At 48.8% G+C, this 18,167-nt stretch overlaps 1 protein-coding gene across 2 annotated transcripts in view; it reads left to right on the forward strand.

The window, feature by feature from the left end:
* Positions 1–4,443: 4,443 nt before the first annotated feature.
* The window catches only part of CHST11 (carbohydrate sulfotransferase 11), a 222,865-nt gene continuing 209,141 nt past the window's right edge, over positions 4,444–18,167 (forward strand). The window contains exon 1 of one of the 2 annotated variants that reach the window (XM_081128981.1): positions 4,444–5,046. In XM_081128981.1, coding sequence (XP_080985107.1) covers positions 4,929–5,046 — 118 coding nt within the window. In that variant the 5' untranslated portion in view covers positions 4,444–4,928. The remainder of the gene's footprint in view (positions 5,047–18,167) is intronic. The other variant, XM_081128982.1, reaches the window with a different exon arrangement.

The following is an 18,167-nucleotide window of genomic DNA, read 5'->3' on the forward strand; positions in this document are numbered from 1 at the left end:
ATCTTTTCCATAGTTTAAAATTTTTTTCCACAAAAGTCTTTATCAGATTCCTCAGGCAAGGTAGCACAAAGCTTGTCTGAAATGGAAGAGAGTAGAGAAGTGAAAAATACAGGGGAATAAACATAAATATTTCAATAAGTTACTGCTCCATGAATGCCAAAGTGTGCTCAAGTAATGCTAATGTCCTAGCTGAGGAGCAGCAAGAGGCAGGGGGCCCGGAAAGATGGGTCACAGGGGCGCTTGGAGGGGCTGGCAGAGGCCCCAAGAGTCATTGAGCGCCACATGATCCTCTCTGGCATCTTGGCCATGGAGGCAGTTTTCATTTTATAGGTGGAGAAAGTAGGGCTCAGAGAGGTGAAGTGACCTGCCCCAAGTCACACAGCTCCATCTGGTCTGTCTAAGCCCTCAGCCTGACTACTAACAGTCTGGAAAGAAGAGAAAGGATCCTAGAGCCACTGCTACTCGCTGCCTCACTTCTGGCTTTGTGACCTTGGATCTGCCAATAGCACCTTGCGACCCTGGGTGTGCTATGTCACCCTTTTCTACCTCAGTTTTCCCCTCTGTAAGAGAATAAAACTTGCCCCCATCTTGAGGGTCTTGGTCGGGAAATGAGTAAAGAGCATGACTTGGCCCAGAGAGAGCCGTGTAAATGGGGTTCCCACTGTGACCCGTTTTACTGGAGGTGCTCAGGTGGGCTGAGGTGGTGGGGAGGTCTTTTGATTGTAGCTGGAGAGCTTCTGTGTCATCTAGATGGGAGTTTGGGAGTTGACCGCTGGCCACCAATCAAGAAATACTTGAGAGGGATGAGCAGCTCAGAGAGTAGAGCCTGGAGGGTCACGGAGGCGACCTAGGAGGCAGGTGGAGGGGGCATGGGGTAGTGTCCAGGTCCAGCAGCCCTCCCTCCTCGGAAGGGAGGGAGAGGAGTCTCTGGGCCTGACCTTGGCGGAGAAGCCAAGGCAAGGTCAGGTAGGGAAACGGTAGCAATGGGCATTTCTTTCCTCCTCTCTGCTCTCCCGTATTTTCATCCCATCCTCTCTTCTTTCTTCTTCCTATTTCTCTGTCCCTTCTTCCATCCATTTTTCTCTTCCCCTCCATGTTCTGGAAAGCCTGTAAATAAAGTAAAGCCTGCTCTCAGAGCTGTCCTGAGTAACCCACTGTGTACCTGCGGTTTACCTACCTGTAGAAAATTTGTACCCTGAGATCTCCACATGCTGTGGACAAATGTTTTTTAATTCAACTCCACAAATATTTACTGTGTTCTGGGTAACTGAGCATACTTTGTGCTGGAGGTGACAGAGAGATGCAAATGGGCAAAGCCAGTCCTCAGAGGAGCCAATCTGGGGCCCCTGGCTGGGGCTGGCAGGACACATGCCGCCCTCCCCCAAGGATGCTAAGGAGCTCTCTGTCTCCCAGGGCCTTGGGCCCACTCCTCGCCCCCACGACGTGCGGACAGGGCCATGGCTGCCAGTCCTGTAAGATCTCAACAAGACAGTGCATTGAAGGCGTCATCTGTAGGAATGAGGTAGCACTCAGCCTGCAGGTCCTGGAGGGCCTGGTGAATATCTGTCTGTTCACTGCTGATGGCACACACGAGCCAGAATTTGGATTTTGCATCCATTTCTTCCTCTCCTATGAATTATCTGAGGTCAGCGTACATAGGTCTTTTCCTCAACACGTTTTTCAGGGCCACACTGTGCGTTGACACAGACAGGCCCCAATTCCACTTGCATGTTGTTTCATTTGGAGAGTAAGGTTCATGCCTAACGATCAGCCAAGGTTAAGCGAAGCCCCACGATGAGCACAGTGCCAATTTGCAGAAGCCCTTGGGGTAAAATGGAATTTAGAAAAATGAGGGAAAATAAGATCTGAAAAGGGATTAGGAAGTTGCAGCCAGGAAGTCTATACCCCAGGTACTCTAGGCTCTCTGACTTCCTGGCCTGGGTGTGGTGAGGAGCAGTATGTGAGTAGTTCTGGCTGATAAATGATGAACAGAGTGACACGTGCTTCCTCTGGGCTGGATTGCTGAATTGTACCCGGTGTAAAGCCCCTCTGCGGACCCACAGCAGGTGGAGTGAGACATGAGCTCTGCTTGCTTTAAGCCACTGAAGTTAGGGCTTATTTGTTACTGCGGCATAACCAGCCCATCCTGACTGGTACACTGGGAAAACAAGAAGCTTGATTTGAGAGGCAGACGTCTGCTTCCCTCTCTTCAAAGTTCAAAATGTCAAATATCCCTTCTCTGCAGTTTTATAAGTCAACACTGTCCTTTATCTGATCAATATTTATCATGTAGCATGCATAAAAAATATAACCAAGTTTTGTTAGGATAATAATGGAAAGAAAGCAGTGACACTACTTTTCCCTCACCCCTAATATATATAGAACAACTAGTTTAACTTCCTAGCCCAAGAAGGCATCACCTCTCCATCTCTGACTTATTTGTACTTACTGGGTGCCAGCCACTATGCTGAACATTAGAGAGAGAGAGAGATGAATATAACTCCGTCTAGTGGATACAGTGACTCAAGAGGAGTTTGGATCTAGTGCTTAAGGCACAGAGGAGGAAAGAGGCCACCTCAGGTGAGAAATCAGGGCAGGCTTCTTGGAAGAGGTGGTAGTTTACCTGTCAGAACCTTACCCCTCCCTGTATGTTTGGGCCAATTCCTGATTGTGGGAATGCAAAAATGGATGCTGGGCATGGCTTACCATCCTTCCCCACCATGTGGGCCAACTCGACCCTTCCATGACCCACCAGGATTTGACATCTGAGCTCTCCCTTGGCCCTGTGACTTCCCAGACTGCCTCATGCATGTCCAGGCCTTTGTATAGGTACAGTGTGGTCTCTTCCCTGGAAAGCGATGGACCAGTTGGATGAGCAGGGAGCAAATTCCTTCCACACAGCCGCCTCCCCCCGAACCCCCTTCTGTAAAAGCAGGAGTTAAGGGAAATCACTGGAGAATTACTTTGTACCGGAGCTTGTTCAGCTCTGCTGCCTTTAGCAAGCAACTCATTCATGAGTGAGTACAAATTGATATAGTGCAAACCGTCTATATAAATATTGTGCTGTAATTGATTGTCTTCTGTAATCAAAGGCAAGGCTGCTGACTTCCTTACTCTTCCCCTCATTATGACTGCAGGAGGAAAACTTTGGGGGAAGGGAACTGAGGATACAGAGGCGGTCTCTGCTGCGTGTATCTGTTTGCAAGTTGTGTCTGATGTATTGAGAGGATAAGGCCCATTACATTCCGATTCAATAAGTATTTGTCAAATGCCTATTATGTGAGAGGCATTGAAAGACACATTATCTTGTTTCATCATTAAGTTATAGTAGTAACGATTTGATAATATGGCACAAAAGTCGGATAGTCTTTATAATAATATTTTTCCTGGTATATATTATTGTTAGAATTTAAATAATCCTTTAACTTTTAAAAACACTGTGTAAATTTATAAGGAAAATAAAAGGATATGACAGTGCCTAACTCTGCTCACAGAAACCACAAAGGGCAGAAGAACCAGGTCTTACATTCTGGGCAGGGGACTGGGCTGGTGGGCCTGTGATCTCCACACTGTTAGCCTGCATCCACTTTATTGATTGCTAAACAGCCGAAATGCATGGAATTGGACATTTAAAATCACATAGTACAAGAAAGCAAACACCATGTTTCCATTTACCTTCAGATGGTAAGGCGGGCTTGGTGTTTCCAGCAGCTCTTTGATTTGGAGGAGAGTGACTTCGCGGGGGGCATCCTCCCACGTTCACGTCCACCCTGCTGGGATCGTGTGCACTTTGGATTATCTGGAGGGAGCTCTACCCTTTGGGAAGCCGGAGTTCTAAAATCCACAGACGCCTTTTGCCCTGTGGAGGGAGGGGTGGGTGTCGGAGACTCGGCATAAACCCCCGGGAAGGCTGGGCCGTCGCCTGCGGTTTCCCTAACCTTGACCTGAAGTCAGCCTCTTTAACCCCTCTCCAAAACGTCGCTCAAGCTGGGCTGCCCTTTGAAAGAAAAACGAAACCACCCCGTTCCGAGCGCCTGGAAAGGGTACTGGCTCCCGGGGGGCCGGGAGCAACTTTCCCGCTGCCAGGTCTGCCCAGGGATTTGAAGGCGTCGCAGTTCCACAGACCCCTCCGCGCTCCCGGCTCCCGCCACTTCCCGCTACAAACGCCGGCACGAGTGGGTGGCAGCGCCGAGGCGATTTTATTCGTATTTTTTTCCTCCGGGTTTTGTCATGGAAACGCTGACACAACCTCCAGACGGCGGCCCAGCCTGCCGGGGACTGAGGGCTTTTGGGACCCTGCGGGAGCGCGGCGCGCGCTCCGCACTCCCCGGGAAACAGCTGGACGCGACCAAGTCCCCGTAGGGGCGGGGGGAGCGCGACGCTCCGCCCCGGCGCTCGGGTCCCTCCCTCCTCGCGGCTCTCCGCAGGCGCCCTCCCCTCGCCGGGGGCTGCGAGTTGCATTTGGTAAAACCCAGCCCCGGAATATATAGATCATTGGAGCGCAATGAAGTAGCCTTTGGAGAGGAGGGAGGGGGCCGGTCCGACAGCCACAGAGGCCAGCGCAGCGGCGGCAGCGGCAGCGGCACCATCACCGCTCGCACCCCAGCCGCCCGGCCCGCGAGGAGGCAGCGGCGGCCGCCGGCGGGAGCGGAGGCGGCAGCGGAGAGGCGAGGAGCGGCGGGAGGCTCCGGAGCGCGCAGCCGGCGGGTCCACGCATCTTGGCACTTCCAGAGCAACTCCGGCGTCTTCCTCAGCCCAGCCCGCGGCGGGGGCTCCGAGAGCGGCTGCGAGAGCAGCCCGGTCCTCCTCCCGAGCCCTCCCAGCCCTGCCCTGCGCCTCCCAGGCTCCGCTCCGGGCCGCGGGGTCCGCGCTCCTGCGCCCCGGGCGCGCCTCCCGGACTCTCCGGTCCCCGTCGGCAGGACAAAGCCATGAAGCCGGCGCTCCTGGAAGTGATGAGGATGAACAGAATTTGCCGGATGGTGCTGGCCACTTGCTTGGGATCCTTTATCCTGGTCATCTTCTATTTCCAAAGTATGTTGCACCCAGGTAGGGGGCGCGTTAGCGTGGTTTTGTTGGATATTTTCTTCTCTCTCGCGCTCTCGCTCGGTCGCTCCGCCTGGCTTCTGCCTCTTCCACCCTCACCTCTTCTCCCCCGGCCACCTCGGGGCTCCTTGCTGCCCGGGTCTGCCTGGGTCACCGCGTCGGGATGGGGCGGAGGCGGGAAGATGTGCTCCCTCCTCTGCTTCCTCCAGCTCCGGGCTGGAGGATGGGACCCGGAGGGGCGGTAGTTTTTTTTTTTTTTTTCTTTGTGTCTCTTGTCTGTCCGTCTGCGAGGTAGCTGGGAAAGGTAGAGGTTGTGGGAAGCCGCTAGGGATGGGGGGTGGTTTGAAGAGAATGAAACTCCCTCCCCGCTCTGATGAAAGAGGCGCCGGGAGCCGGCGCTCCACGCCCGGCGCGCTGCCCCTTCCTGGTGGGGGTGCCAGGGGCGAAGGGTGCGCGCTCCGGCGAGGCAGAGAGACCCTGCCGCGAGCTCCGGAGCCCGGGGCTGGGCTCCCACGTGTCCCGGGCTCGCGTCGCGCTGAGCAGGTGTGGGGAGAGGCTGAGAGCGTGGTGATGTCCCTCCACCAGGCAGGAGAAGGGGCCTGGCGCGCTCGTGGTTTGCCCCCGGGGCCCGGATCTGCGTTGACCTTGCGGCTAGTGGCGTTGGGCCTGCTCCAGCCGCCCCCTCGCCCGCCCACCCCAGCCTCACGCACCCCAGTCCCGACCCTGCGCCGGGGAACCCGGAGCTCCTCGTTCGCCGCATCTTGGTCACCACAGTTTTGGAGGAAACTTCTTCGGTCGGGACCTGGTCTGACCGTCAGGTTGCACCCCCCTCCCGGGCTCCGAGCACTCCAAGTCCCCTGGGCAGTGCAGGAATAAGTCCCCACCTCCCAGACCCCGGTGGCTCAGACTGTTTCACGACTGAAATCTGGACTGGGGGAGAGCCAAGGCTCGCTCCTTCCGAGGGGCGCGAAGGAAAGTTTGGGACTTGGGAAGGGCTGGGCGCCCTGGAGCGCGGCGGCCGGGGTTTCCCAGCTCGCCTCTGAAGCCCAACAGGTAGAAAGAACCTTCTTCCCAGGAGGCTTCCGGGGCAGTGTGGTCTCCCCACGCAGCCAAGGCCCCCCCTCTCCGGCCCTCGGCAGGCCGGCCCTGGCCACATTGGCTCTGAGATCCATTTTCTACCTCTGTGAGCTGTCTTTCTCAGCATAGTTGCAGCAATTATTTGCTTTTATAATTTTAAGGAGGAGGGAGCTGGAAACACGTTTCCTTGCAGGCAAACCGGGTTGCTGTTTTTCTTTTTGCCTCCGTCTTCTCCTTTCAGTGTGTTTCTAACTAACACTTTCAGCAGACCTGAATTCATCCAGCCTGCATTTGGGTCGGTGGCAGAGGAGTAGAGCTGTTCTTTCCATCAAATAGGCAGCCGGCTGCGAGATTCCTTGACAGTGCTGGGACAGAATGGCCCCTCTGCCCCACTCAGGAGCAGTTGTTGAGGCGGCCACACTGCCAACGGTATGGTCTGACACCATCACTTGTAACCTCAAGGCATCTGAGCCAGCCTTGTAAAAGATGGCTTTTGCCATCAGGTATTTTTAGTTTCATGTCAGCAAACTACAGGGGGGCTTGTCACCTCACCCAAACTTGTGGTTGTGAAACCTCTACGGGGTTTAAAAATGGACCTCACTTGCATTCCGGCAGCCAGGCCGTGGTTGCAGCCGGCAGGACCAGACAGACAGTGGCATCCTGGAGACCAGGCCAGACTCCACCCCAGAGGCCTGGAGATGGGTGGTGTGCAAATACACTGAGCCTCAAACAGTTTAAACAAAGGACTGAATGCTTTGGTCTAGACTCTGGAGATGTGTTTAGGCCACTTAAAGTTTTGCCTGGACAGAACGTGCCGTGTAATTCCCTGCAGAAATGCCTGGAACAGGGAGAAATCTCAGCCTCTGGCAAGAATGCACTTGAACATCTCTGTACCTGTTGTCACAGTGAAATGCTAATAATACGATTACGCCTGGTTTCCATGCTTCCTGGCCTTTTATTTTCCTGTGTGAGAATTAGGAAGTAACTTTCTAGCCAGAGATACCAGGAAGAAACTCCCAACTTGCAACTGGCACTTTGCAAAATTTCCAGTTCTAGTTAAACTATTCAGCCCGCTGGAAACTCAGTCTGGTCTTCTGGGACCAGTGTGAGAACGTTTTGTAAGGCTCTCCTGATAAAGATCCTCTCTGTCCTGCACCCTCTGCTCTCAGCCTTTGCTTCCCTTCCTGGTTCCATTTCCTCCCAAGAAATGGCATTTGTTTATTATGCACATCTCTATGAGTGTGCTCTCCCAATATATTTTTTCCTCCCAGTCCATAGCAAATACTGCTTTTGATACATTCTATGGAGCGTAGAACTGTACATAGCTCGCTTGAGAATTCTTCCTTATTTTGAATTACATACAGTTCCTCAACAACTCCATGTCAATGGTTTATTATTATATGGGACACAAAAATATGCTTTGAAATCCATATTAAACATTTTCTTTTCCCCTCATTTTTTAAAACTACACTGTTGACGGCTGATGCTAAATCTTTTCCCTACCACTTTGAATTTCTTTGGAAGTTAGCTGATCTTTGCTTCTCTGAAGGATTGAGGGTAATGATAACTGATCCTCTCCCTGGCTCTTCAGTTTTAGTCATTCCAGATCATCCTGAGAGGCAGAAGGCACAGCATGGCACATGCTGTGTCCCTAAAATTTTGGAGCCCTCTGGCAGGAGTTCCAAATACTACCTATATCTGAGATAGAAAAATAGTATTCCAAGTGGCATGGATTCATTGGTGGCTAGAGGATACCTGGAGTGTGTGAGGTGGGAGAGGAAGAGTAAAAGGAGACAGCTGGGTGGTGGGGGGTGTCTCCTGCTCTGATTTTAATCTGGGTTCCATGGTCTTCTGTACTTTTCTAATTCATAAACTTGAGTAATTTGCACACTTGAGTGTTTGATCTTTAATTTGGTTGGAAGGTTCAGTCCAAGTGGTCCTTGTCAGTCAGTAGTCAGTAAGGCAGTTTTCTCTAGATCTTTGACACTCTGAGTCAATGGTCTTTGTCAAGAATATCTTATGGGGCAGGGACCAGGCTTTAGGCCTCCATTCAAATCCTGATGTTTTGCACAGTGCCCAACACATAGTAAGTTCTCAATACGATATTTGCTGGGTGAATGTGTGAAATGGCTAAACTCACTTTTAGCCTGCCTTTTCCGGTGTTCAGGAAGGTGTGTCAAGCCTTGCCAAGCATGCCTGGGTTTGTCTGGTGGGGACACTTCCCTGCCTTTCTGGTCTTTGAGATTCCCTGAGACATGGATTCAGCTGAAGCTCCTGATGCACCAGACTGGAGTGTTCCCCATGGCCTCTATTTGCTGCCTGGGGGTGTGAGGCAGCTGAGACACTGCTCAGTAGCCTGGGTGCTAAGGAAGCCTGGCCTTGTTTAGCTCAGTGATACGAAGAAACATCTGCAGGATGGACACCTTTTGCGGGCATGAACTGGTCCTGAAGTCACTGAGAATGGAAACACGTGCCTGTGGTTCCTGCACATGCTTGAGCTCCTGAGTGAATACATCCTGTGAAGGTGCATCTGCACATTAGAGAGTCTGCAGACTGCCCCAGACAGTGGGCCTTTGATGGGGCCGTGTCCTGCAAGGCAGAGCTGAGAGGTGCCCAGGCTGCCTGTGTGCCCAGTGGAGACAGCTGCTCTGCACCTTCCTTTTGTGTTACACTCAGGGCCTGTGCTTTTGTTTGAAAGCTGTTCATAGAAGGCTGTGGAGGAGAAAGCCCTTTGCCTTGTTCCCTTCCTCTCATTGCAATTTTTTTTCCCCTTTGCAATATGTTTACTTTCACTGTCGCCTGGGATTTTTTTTTTTTTTTTTTTCCTTTGGTTGAATGTATTGAAAGGTTATACCCTTTATTTAAAGACTTCTTGGGTTACCCCTTTGTAGTTTCACTTGATTAGATTTCAAACACTTGCACTGCAATTTTAATCTAATTATGAGCAATATGTGCTCATTTTAGAAAATTTAGGAAGTACAGTGGAGACACAGTCCTTCCTTATCCCACCACCCAGAGGCGACTGGTACTTTTTCTCTATCTATTATGGAATATATATATTAAAAAAATAGTTGAGAGCACATGACGCATTTTTCACCCTGCTTAGTCATTTGTATTTTAGAAAGATACGTCATTATGGTGACTATTAAGTTTAAAGACAGAAAATTTAACCACAGCCTTTTCAACCTACAGACTTGCACACACCTCTACCTGCCCCCTCCTTGGCGTGGAATCAGTCCAAGTGTGCTTTTTATCCTTTTGCTACACATACTTAATTTTAAATTAAAGACTCTTTTCTGCTTATTTGTGAAATGAGTTTTGGAGCGAGTCCTGTGATATCTAGCTTCGACTTCCTTTGAAAAGGGGTCAGGAGGCCGTTATGAATCTGGAAACGGCCTTGAATAACCGAAGGGCAGACCGTTTCCAGTGGGGTGGCTGCTTGGCAGTTGAGGCGTTTGTGCCTCAGTGAGGCTGTTCACAGCTGCTTTCAGATAAGACAGATACTCTTAGGCAGTTTCCTGTGGCAGCTGTCGCCACCGGGGTGTCCTCTTTCCTCGCCTTCTGTGATAACGGTGGTGATTAGGCCCCAGAGAAAGGGCGGTTGGGGGATTTCTTTGGGGCCAGGGAAACCAACTTCTGGCAGAGGTGGCTTGTTTTTGTTTATCTGGTCGAAAAAGTCTTTTTGTTTAAGACCAGCTATATTACCACAGCCATTTAGAAACAGGAAATCAAAGGCACCACCCTCTCCCTCCCTAAATCCACCAAAAGGACCAACCTCTCCTTATTCTGAGACGGTAGGTGCAAAAGGCTCTCTCGCAAGTCGTTGCCCTCCGGCGCCAACGGCTTGTAAATTCAGACTCTGAGAGAAAAAAAGGGAAGTTGTGTTGCTGACTCATTTTCTCCGCAGTTTTCCTCTCTTGAATTTTGAGACCCCATTGCTATCACAAGGGAAAGGGGAGGCAGATCTTCCTACGAGATTATTGAATAATCTGGTCTGTCCATCAAAATTTCCTGGAATTTATAATTTGGTGCATCTTAGATCAAATGGGATTGATCAAAACTTAAGAGCAGCCCGGCCTGTGTGGCTCAGCGGTTGAGCCAGGTGATCGGGGTTCAATTCCCAGTCAGGGCACAGGCCCGGGTTGCGGGCTCCATCCCCAGTCGGGGGCGTGCGGGAGGCAGCCGATCAATGATTCTCTCATCATTGATGTTTCTATCTCTCTCTCCCTCTCCCTTCTTCTCTCTGAAATCAATAAAGATATATATAAAAAAAACCAAAAAACTTAAGAGCAGAGTTGCTCTCTCCGTTTCTCTCTTTCTCTCTCATCTGTTCTGTGCCAGATATTGTTCTAGGCACCAGGGATGCAACACAAACATTGATTTCTGCCCTCATGGAACTCACGTTCCAGCTGGTGGCCAGACTTGAAGCACATGCTGAAGTAAAAAGTGTCGCATCAGATGTGTGATGAGAGAAAAACAGAGAAGACGGGTGAGAGGTGTGAGTCAGGGGTTGCAGTTTCATAGAGGTAATTAGGGAGTGTCACTGATAAGATGACATTGGAGAGCGGAGACTTGAAGGAAGTGAAAGTGCGGCCAAGTGTCTGTCCCAGGGAGAATGTCCCGGGCAGAGAGCAGCACAAGTTGGGTCCCTGAGCTGGGACCATGCACAGCCAGCAGCTCTGAGCGAGGGAGCAGCCAAAGACCCTGAGCTGGAAAGAGATTGTGTAGGCCTTGGCCTTGACCTTGACTGAGGTTGGATGGGAAGCCCTGGTGGGGTTTGAGCAGGAGACACTGGTAGGAAGGGACATGGGACAGGGGTGGAAGCCTCTTGCTTGCACTTTTGAGTTTAGTACACTTGATAAAGTGGTCACCATGTAAATCCCACTCCCCCTCCGCCAACCCCACCCCAAATTAGACCACCCCTGTGCTTCAGTTTTAAAGCAATAATGTACAAATCAGAAAAAGAGATTTGAGAAAATGTTTAACTGAGCGTGTGTTGGGAAATGGCATTCATCAATAAAAACAATTGTAAGTAGCCCCCCGACTTATGTAGGCACTCAATAAAAATACAGAGATTGAATGGACTGATGATTTGGGAGCAGAAGACCTGAGTCCTAGCATGGGGTTCCCACTTCCTAACCCCATGAATCGTTGTATTTTATCGATTCTAAGGCACTCATTTTCTCACAGGTTCATGTTTATGAGATTTTACTGAGTTGTAATTGATGGCATCTTGGCCCCGCTGTCCTCTGATGGGCAGGCTGCTTCTTTTTTAGTGGGACATAAAGTAGCACCTGTGTGAATCAGGAAAGCACATTTTTTAAACCGTGGCACACTCCGTAATTGTGGGAAGGTGGTGAAAAGGCACTCCTGCAAGTGGCAGGCTCTACCCAGGGTCTGGAAGAACCCTGTAGGCCATGATCCCCTGCTTCCTAAACACTTCGCCAGCATGCAGACAGCTATTAGGGCTTTTCTGCTCTGCCTGGGAAATCTGCACCTATTTTCAGAGCCTTAGGGCTTGCAGGTAGCATCTCTCTGAGGAACTGATGAGGTTGGTAGAAGTTAGAATGGGAAGGGAGGGAAAGTAAGTTCTTTAACTTGAGGCTTGACCCTGGAAGTTCAAGTGGAGATAGAAAGGGACATTTCTTGGGAAAAGTATCACCAGTGTGGATATTAGCTTCTTTCCCGCTGCTGAGCTCTCGTGGCCTTTTCTCTTCACTAGCCCTTTGAGAAATGTATTGTGGTTGTTTGTTTACTTGTACTGGATAGGCTCTGCCTCTGAGCTTGGCCCAGAGGTGTTTAGGGAACATTTCGAGAGTCAGTACAGTCATGCTCTGTTTAGTCCTTAAGGGCTGATACGTTCTGAGAAATGTGTCTTTAGGCAATTTTGTTGTGTGAACATCACAGAGTGCACTTATGCAAACCTAGATGGTATAGCCCATAAACACTGGGCTATGCGGTCTAGCCTATTGCTCCTAGGCTACAAGCCTGTACAGCATGTTACTATACTGAATCCTGTAGGCAGTTTTAACACAATGGTAAGTATTTGTGTTTCCAAACATGTAAACGTAGAAAAAGTACAGTAAAAATATGGTTATAAAAGATTAAAATGGTTCCCCTGTACAAGGGCACTTACCATGAATGGAGCTTGCAGGACCGGAAGTTGCTCTGGGTGAGTCAGTAAGTGATGAACTTGAAGGCCTAGGGCATACTGTCCCCTATAATAAACTTTATACTGTGCAAATTTTAGGCCACACTCAGTTTATAAAACAACACAAGATTAAAGTGAGCACAAGAGAAAATGATGTAATCAAGAGACACAGTAAAGACGAGATATGTGAGATTGCTGCTGGTTAACACAGCAGGTTGTTTTATAGCAAACTTTTTTTTTAGTAGTAGAAAGAGTACACTCTGAAATAATAATAATAATAAAAAGTATAGTAAAATAAATACATAAACCAGTAACCTAGTTGTTTAGTATCAAGTATTATGTATTGTACATAATCACATGTACTTTTATATACAGACACCTGTGTAAGGCATCATGCCTCAGTGTTACAGTGACTGCCGTGTTGCTGGGTGATAAGAATTTTTCAGCTCCATTATAATCTTATGGGACCATAGTCGTACAACTGGTCCATCCTTGTCTAAAAGGTCCTTACATGCCACATGACTGTAGGTGATTCTCAGAGACCCCCTTCTGCTCCTGTCCCCGCCTCAGTAATATGCACAGAGCCCAGAGGGAAGAGCCAGGTTGGCCTCTCATGTCCAGACTGCTTCTCGTGTGGTTTATGCCACGTGTCTCCCAAACCTCTTTGCTCCTGGTCTGCTTGGACTTAGGGTTCAGGATGGGAACTGAAAAGCAGTCTAGGCATTTAAAGCAGAAAGGTGTGTATTTAATGCAGAGACTCTGGTGCTTAGAAAATTGGTGGGAGGGCTGGAGGCACAGGGCTCTCACTAGGCCTTCAGGAATGAGTCCCAGTTAATAATACATATGCAGTAATTTAGAGACATACATGTATTAGCATGGCTGCTCAAAACTGGCCAACCAGGGGTTCTGCCAACTCCGAGACTGTCCCTGGAACTCCCGAGTCCAAGAACAAACTGATGACACGTCGGAATTGGGACTTCTACATTTATCCACTGCAGCTGCCTGTCAATACCCAGAAAACTGGAGAGCGGACCCCGTAACCATGTCCCCATCACCATGTTTGCCAGCAGCAAACAACTCAGAAGGCAGGGAGATGGCCTTTCGCTCTTGTCTGCTTTCTAAATCTTGAGTGAGTGCTTCTCTTTGGGGGAACAGTATTCACATCCAAACACCTGCTACAAGGAAGCCTGGGAAATACAGCTTTTACATGACCAACCTCATCCTCAGTACTTACCACACCCTGTTGGTAAAGCATATTCGAGCTGTCGTCAACATATTTTGTTTCTAGATAATTTACACATATTGTTACCATACCCTTAGGTATTTCTAACTTTCTAACAATAAGAGATTGTAAATCCACATGCTCATTATTGTCTGGATAATTCTGTTGGCCGACTCCTTGTCAACTCTGATTCTATCAGCCTTCTTACCCTGTCATGTGGCACACAAAGCTTATGAGAGAGGAATGCCCTTTTCTTGTGTGCCTATAAGTGTTATCTCCAACCTGTGGTTTCCTGGCTGGGGTCTCCTTAAATCCCCATTCCATTTGGTGAAGATTACTTTAGGTGGAAGTAGATAATATAATCTGTAAATGTGTTTATGATTCAGTTGTAAACGGTGATCCATTGAACTGTGCTCAGAGCAGTGGGATTATTGAGGCGGCCACTGGAGTCCCTTTTTAAGTGTGGTTTTCCATCTCCTTGAAGAGCTTTATAAATAGCTTGTAACTTGGTATGATGGGTTAGGTGGGGGTGTTTGTATTCATTCCTATTTAACATTAATTCCTATTTTTAGCATCAGTTCCGTTTTTTTTAGAGTAAGTACAACGGAAGGCCTTGTGTGGTGGGTAGCCTACCCACTAGACGTTGGAACCCCAGGTCTAGACTTGTCAGGAATGGAATTGGTAATTGTCAGACCTGCCACAGTCCTCTTTGACCAAAAGTCCAGTATTAATGGAGGCTAGTTCTAGCACTGGGGAGTCAGAGTTGGCTTTAGATAAACGGTTTGGAGAGAACTGAGTTCAGTTCCAGCTCAGGTGGGTGTAGAAAGAGATAAGGAAACCCAGTAATATAAGTGTGTAAGCCCTTATCAACCTCTGGCTTGAGTGCTTATCTTAAAAGCTTTGGTGGGAGGGGGAATCCACAAAGGCAACTCAAGAGAAATGGGCTGGTGGCTGAGTTTCTGTTAGAAGCTGTTAACTTCAAAGAATCCCAGAAGAGGGACAACACAAAGGCCCTCCAAGGTAGCGTTGTAATGTAACACCTTACACTTCTTAATGGTTGACATATTTCACCTTTACTGTCATCATATGCGTGGCCACTTGTCCTAGAATTTACAGCCCAGAGACCAGCTTTCTGCCCACCATATCCATTCAACATCATTCAGGGTATTTTTGTTGAACGCTTTATGAGAGTCAGGCTCAGTTCTAGGCGCTAAAGATATAAAGCAGGGACCAGAAGAGACAAAAATCTGTGGCCTCGTGGTACATGCAACTGGGGGAAATACAGCAAGAAACCGCATGTTTAAAATACAGAGTATGCTTGATGGTGACAAGTGCTATGGAGAAAAAAATAAAGCAAAAAGAGGATGTGTAATGCAAGCGGTGAGGGGTGGCGATTTTAAACAGGGTGGTCAGGGAAGGTTCCTGAGATGGTGGCTTCAAAGGTCCAGATGAGATTACACTGGGGATGAAATAGTACAGGCATTTATTGGGTATTATTTACCGAAGGTTGACATGGGTCAGGTATTTAATATGTATTGTTCCTCACAGGCATCTTATAAAAATACACACAGTTATTTATCACGGTTTCGTAAGGGAGAAACTGAGGCATAGAAAATGTCACTTGTCTGAGGTCGCACGGGAGAGGAATTGCTGGACTTGGAATCAAGCCACGCTGTCTGACCTAAGGCCTGTTGCTCTGGATGTCTGGTAGGGGCTCTCCATTGGGGGTTACCCCGCCCCATATTCGGAAACATACAGAGATGCTCTTGACTGTCTCAAGGATTCAAGACATCAATTTAGTGGGCAGGGCCCAGGATGCAAGACATCTGCCCATTCAGGAGCCATCCTGCCCAAGTGCCAGTGATGTTCCTCCTTGAGAAGTATCTGAGGACTCCACGCTCGAGCAGCATCTGGCACGGTACCTGGTTACACCCCATGACTTGGGCAAGCGCCTGGCGCCTTGTAGGGGCTTAATAATTGATTGACAGCCCGGCCGTGCATGGCTCAGTGGTTGAGCATCGACCTGCGATTCAGGCAATCGGGGTTCGATTCCCTGTCAGGGCACATGCCCGGGTTGCGGGCTAGCCGATCAGTGACTCTCATCGTTGATGTTTCTATCTCTGTCTCTCCCTCTCCTTTCCTCTCTCTGAAATCAATAAAGATATATTTAAAAATAATAATAATAATAATTGATTGACTCAGTAATCAAATAATAATAATAATAATTGATTGACTCAGTAGTGACTGAGTAAAAGTCACAGACTCGGAGACTCGGTCCCTTCATTTGCCAGGTGACGGTATAACACTCCCTCTCTGACGTTGGCAGTGAGGACTGAATGAGAAAGTCGATGTGAAAGTGCATTGAAAAGAGAGGCAGAAACAGCATGCGCCTATTGTTACAGCAAATGCACCACGGATCTTCATTCTCAGATTCTAATCTTCGTGTTTACAAAATGCTCTTGTATTTTATCCTGTTGGAAACCTGAGCAAGTGTTTTCCTTTTCACATGGGTAAGGGTTACTGAGAGTCGGCTTCTAGGCTCCTGTGGATGCCTTTTTTCTGAATGCACCACCCTCTGTTTTGCTGGCGCGCCTCCTGGCCAGACCCAAACTTCTCTCTGCCTCGTGCAGCAGTGTTTTGCGAAAGCAGTTTATTTGGTGAAAAGTCAGCCTTGTGGTTTCATGCTGAATGCAAAGGCCATAGCTCCCCCCCACCCCCAATTATACACATAATTACCCCTCAGTTTCCCATTAGCTTGAAAAAGTGACACTTGGAAAATAAAACAACATGAGGCGCCTGTCGGTGCCATTTCCAAAGCTGAGCTCCGAGGAGGAGGAAAGTCGGTTGGGGAAATAGCTGTGTAAGAGCCACCCTTCCAGGAGCAGTTGTCTGGTGGCTTAGGGTGGCTCACTGTACTGGTCAGCATCCGTTGGCATTTGTCTTCACATCCGGGCCTGTCGTGTGCAGAGGGGGACTTTACCCGTAAAGTCTTCTTGCCCAGGGGCCAGTCACCCCCTCTCTTAACTGCAAGCCTGGCGCAGCTTCCTCTGGTGCAGCGATTTCCGACCTTTCTTATCTCAGCACATAAACTCATTACTGAAATTCTGCAGCACACCAAAAAATGTTATATTTTTTTGCCAGTCGTAAAAAAAAAAAAATTCATTCACACTGGGTGGCTTTTGTTATGCTGGCTGTTGTCATTTTTTTATTTGACAGTCTAAGAGAAAAGAGGTCATTGCCCCTGACTAAATAGTCAGGTATTGCATGTTTTAAAAATTCTTGCAGGACACCGTTTGGAAATCACTACTCTGGCAGAGACCCATTTCTGCCCATTGTCATCAGAGCAGGTACCGAAATGGAGTTGAAAGAAGGTAATGCTGACTTGGGTGAGGCCCCGGGTTCTTCCACCCAAGGCCAAGGGCACAGTTGATGGTTTTCTTTGCTCTGCCCCTGGCCCCCTAGAGCCCGTCCCTGCTGAACTTGATACTTAACTGAGGGTGGGGGAGTCTGTCAATGCTCATGGTTCTTTGCAAATTGAAAAAGTCTCTTTCTTTTTCAGCACTCAACCCTCCCAGTTGAACTTTCTGCCTCATCTCATTATTGCTTTAGACACTGGGTCTCCACTGGGAACTGTTTTGCTCCCTTCTCTCCCTACCTGCAGGGGACATTTGGCAAGGTCTGGAGACAATGTGGTTGTCACACTTGGGGAGGGGGCTCCTACTGGCATCTAGTGGGTAGAGGAGAGGGATGCTGATAAAATAAACATCCTATAATGCACAGGACAGCCCTCCCTCCCCTCAATAAAGAATAATCCAGCCCAGAATATCAATAGGGAACCCTTCTTTAGGTTCAATAGTTTTGTGATGCGTTACTAAAAATAACACTAACAACAGCAATCACTTCCTGAGAGCTTACTGTGTATCGGGTAGTATGCCAACTGCTATCCTTGAATTATAACATTTAATCTTCACCACAACCTTGTCAGGTGAGCACTTTCCAGTCCCATTGTACAGATGAGGAAACTGAGGCTAGAGAGGTTAAGGAGCTTGCCCAAGGTCCCCAAACTGGAAAGCTGAAACAGGATCCTGGCCCGGGTCTGACTGATATAAAGACTATACTCTTCACCTCCCCAGTATACCCCATGTACACATTCTTGCTTTCAGCTAATTAGGTCAAGAAGTAATTATTTTACAAGAGCCTTAACCTTGCTGTAGACTCTAAGTGGGACATTCAGTGATAGCCCCTTCTCTCCTTACCCTACACTCTATCCTTGGGTGAGCTCATTCCCTCTGGGGGCCAGAGCTATCATCTGTGTTCAGATGACACTCATTTCTCTCTTCAGCTTGGATGTGTCTTAAGATCAAATGTTACATCTTTTGTGAAACCTTCATCCCCTCTTGGTCAGAGTAAGGGGATGGATGTCCTTCCTCGGCATTCCGTGGTACTTGGTGTGTGAACACTTCCGTTATTACACACTCTGGCATACTGACTCATTAAGGGCAGGCCATGACTTGTTTACCACAGTATCTCAACTTCTAGGGTAGAGCCTTCTAGGGTACATAGTAGTTGCCTTTTTTGGGTTGCTGCAACCAAACCACAGACTGGGTGGCTTATGAACAGCAGGAATTTATTCCTCACAGTTCTGGAGGCTGGAAGTCTGAGATCAGGGTGCCA

Source organism: Miniopterus schreibersii, assembly GCF_964146895.1.
Source record: "Miniopterus schreibersii genome assembly, chromosome: 2".
Taxonomy (NCBI): Eukaryota; Metazoa; Chordata; class Mammalia; order Chiroptera; family Miniopteridae; genus Miniopterus; species Miniopterus schreibersii.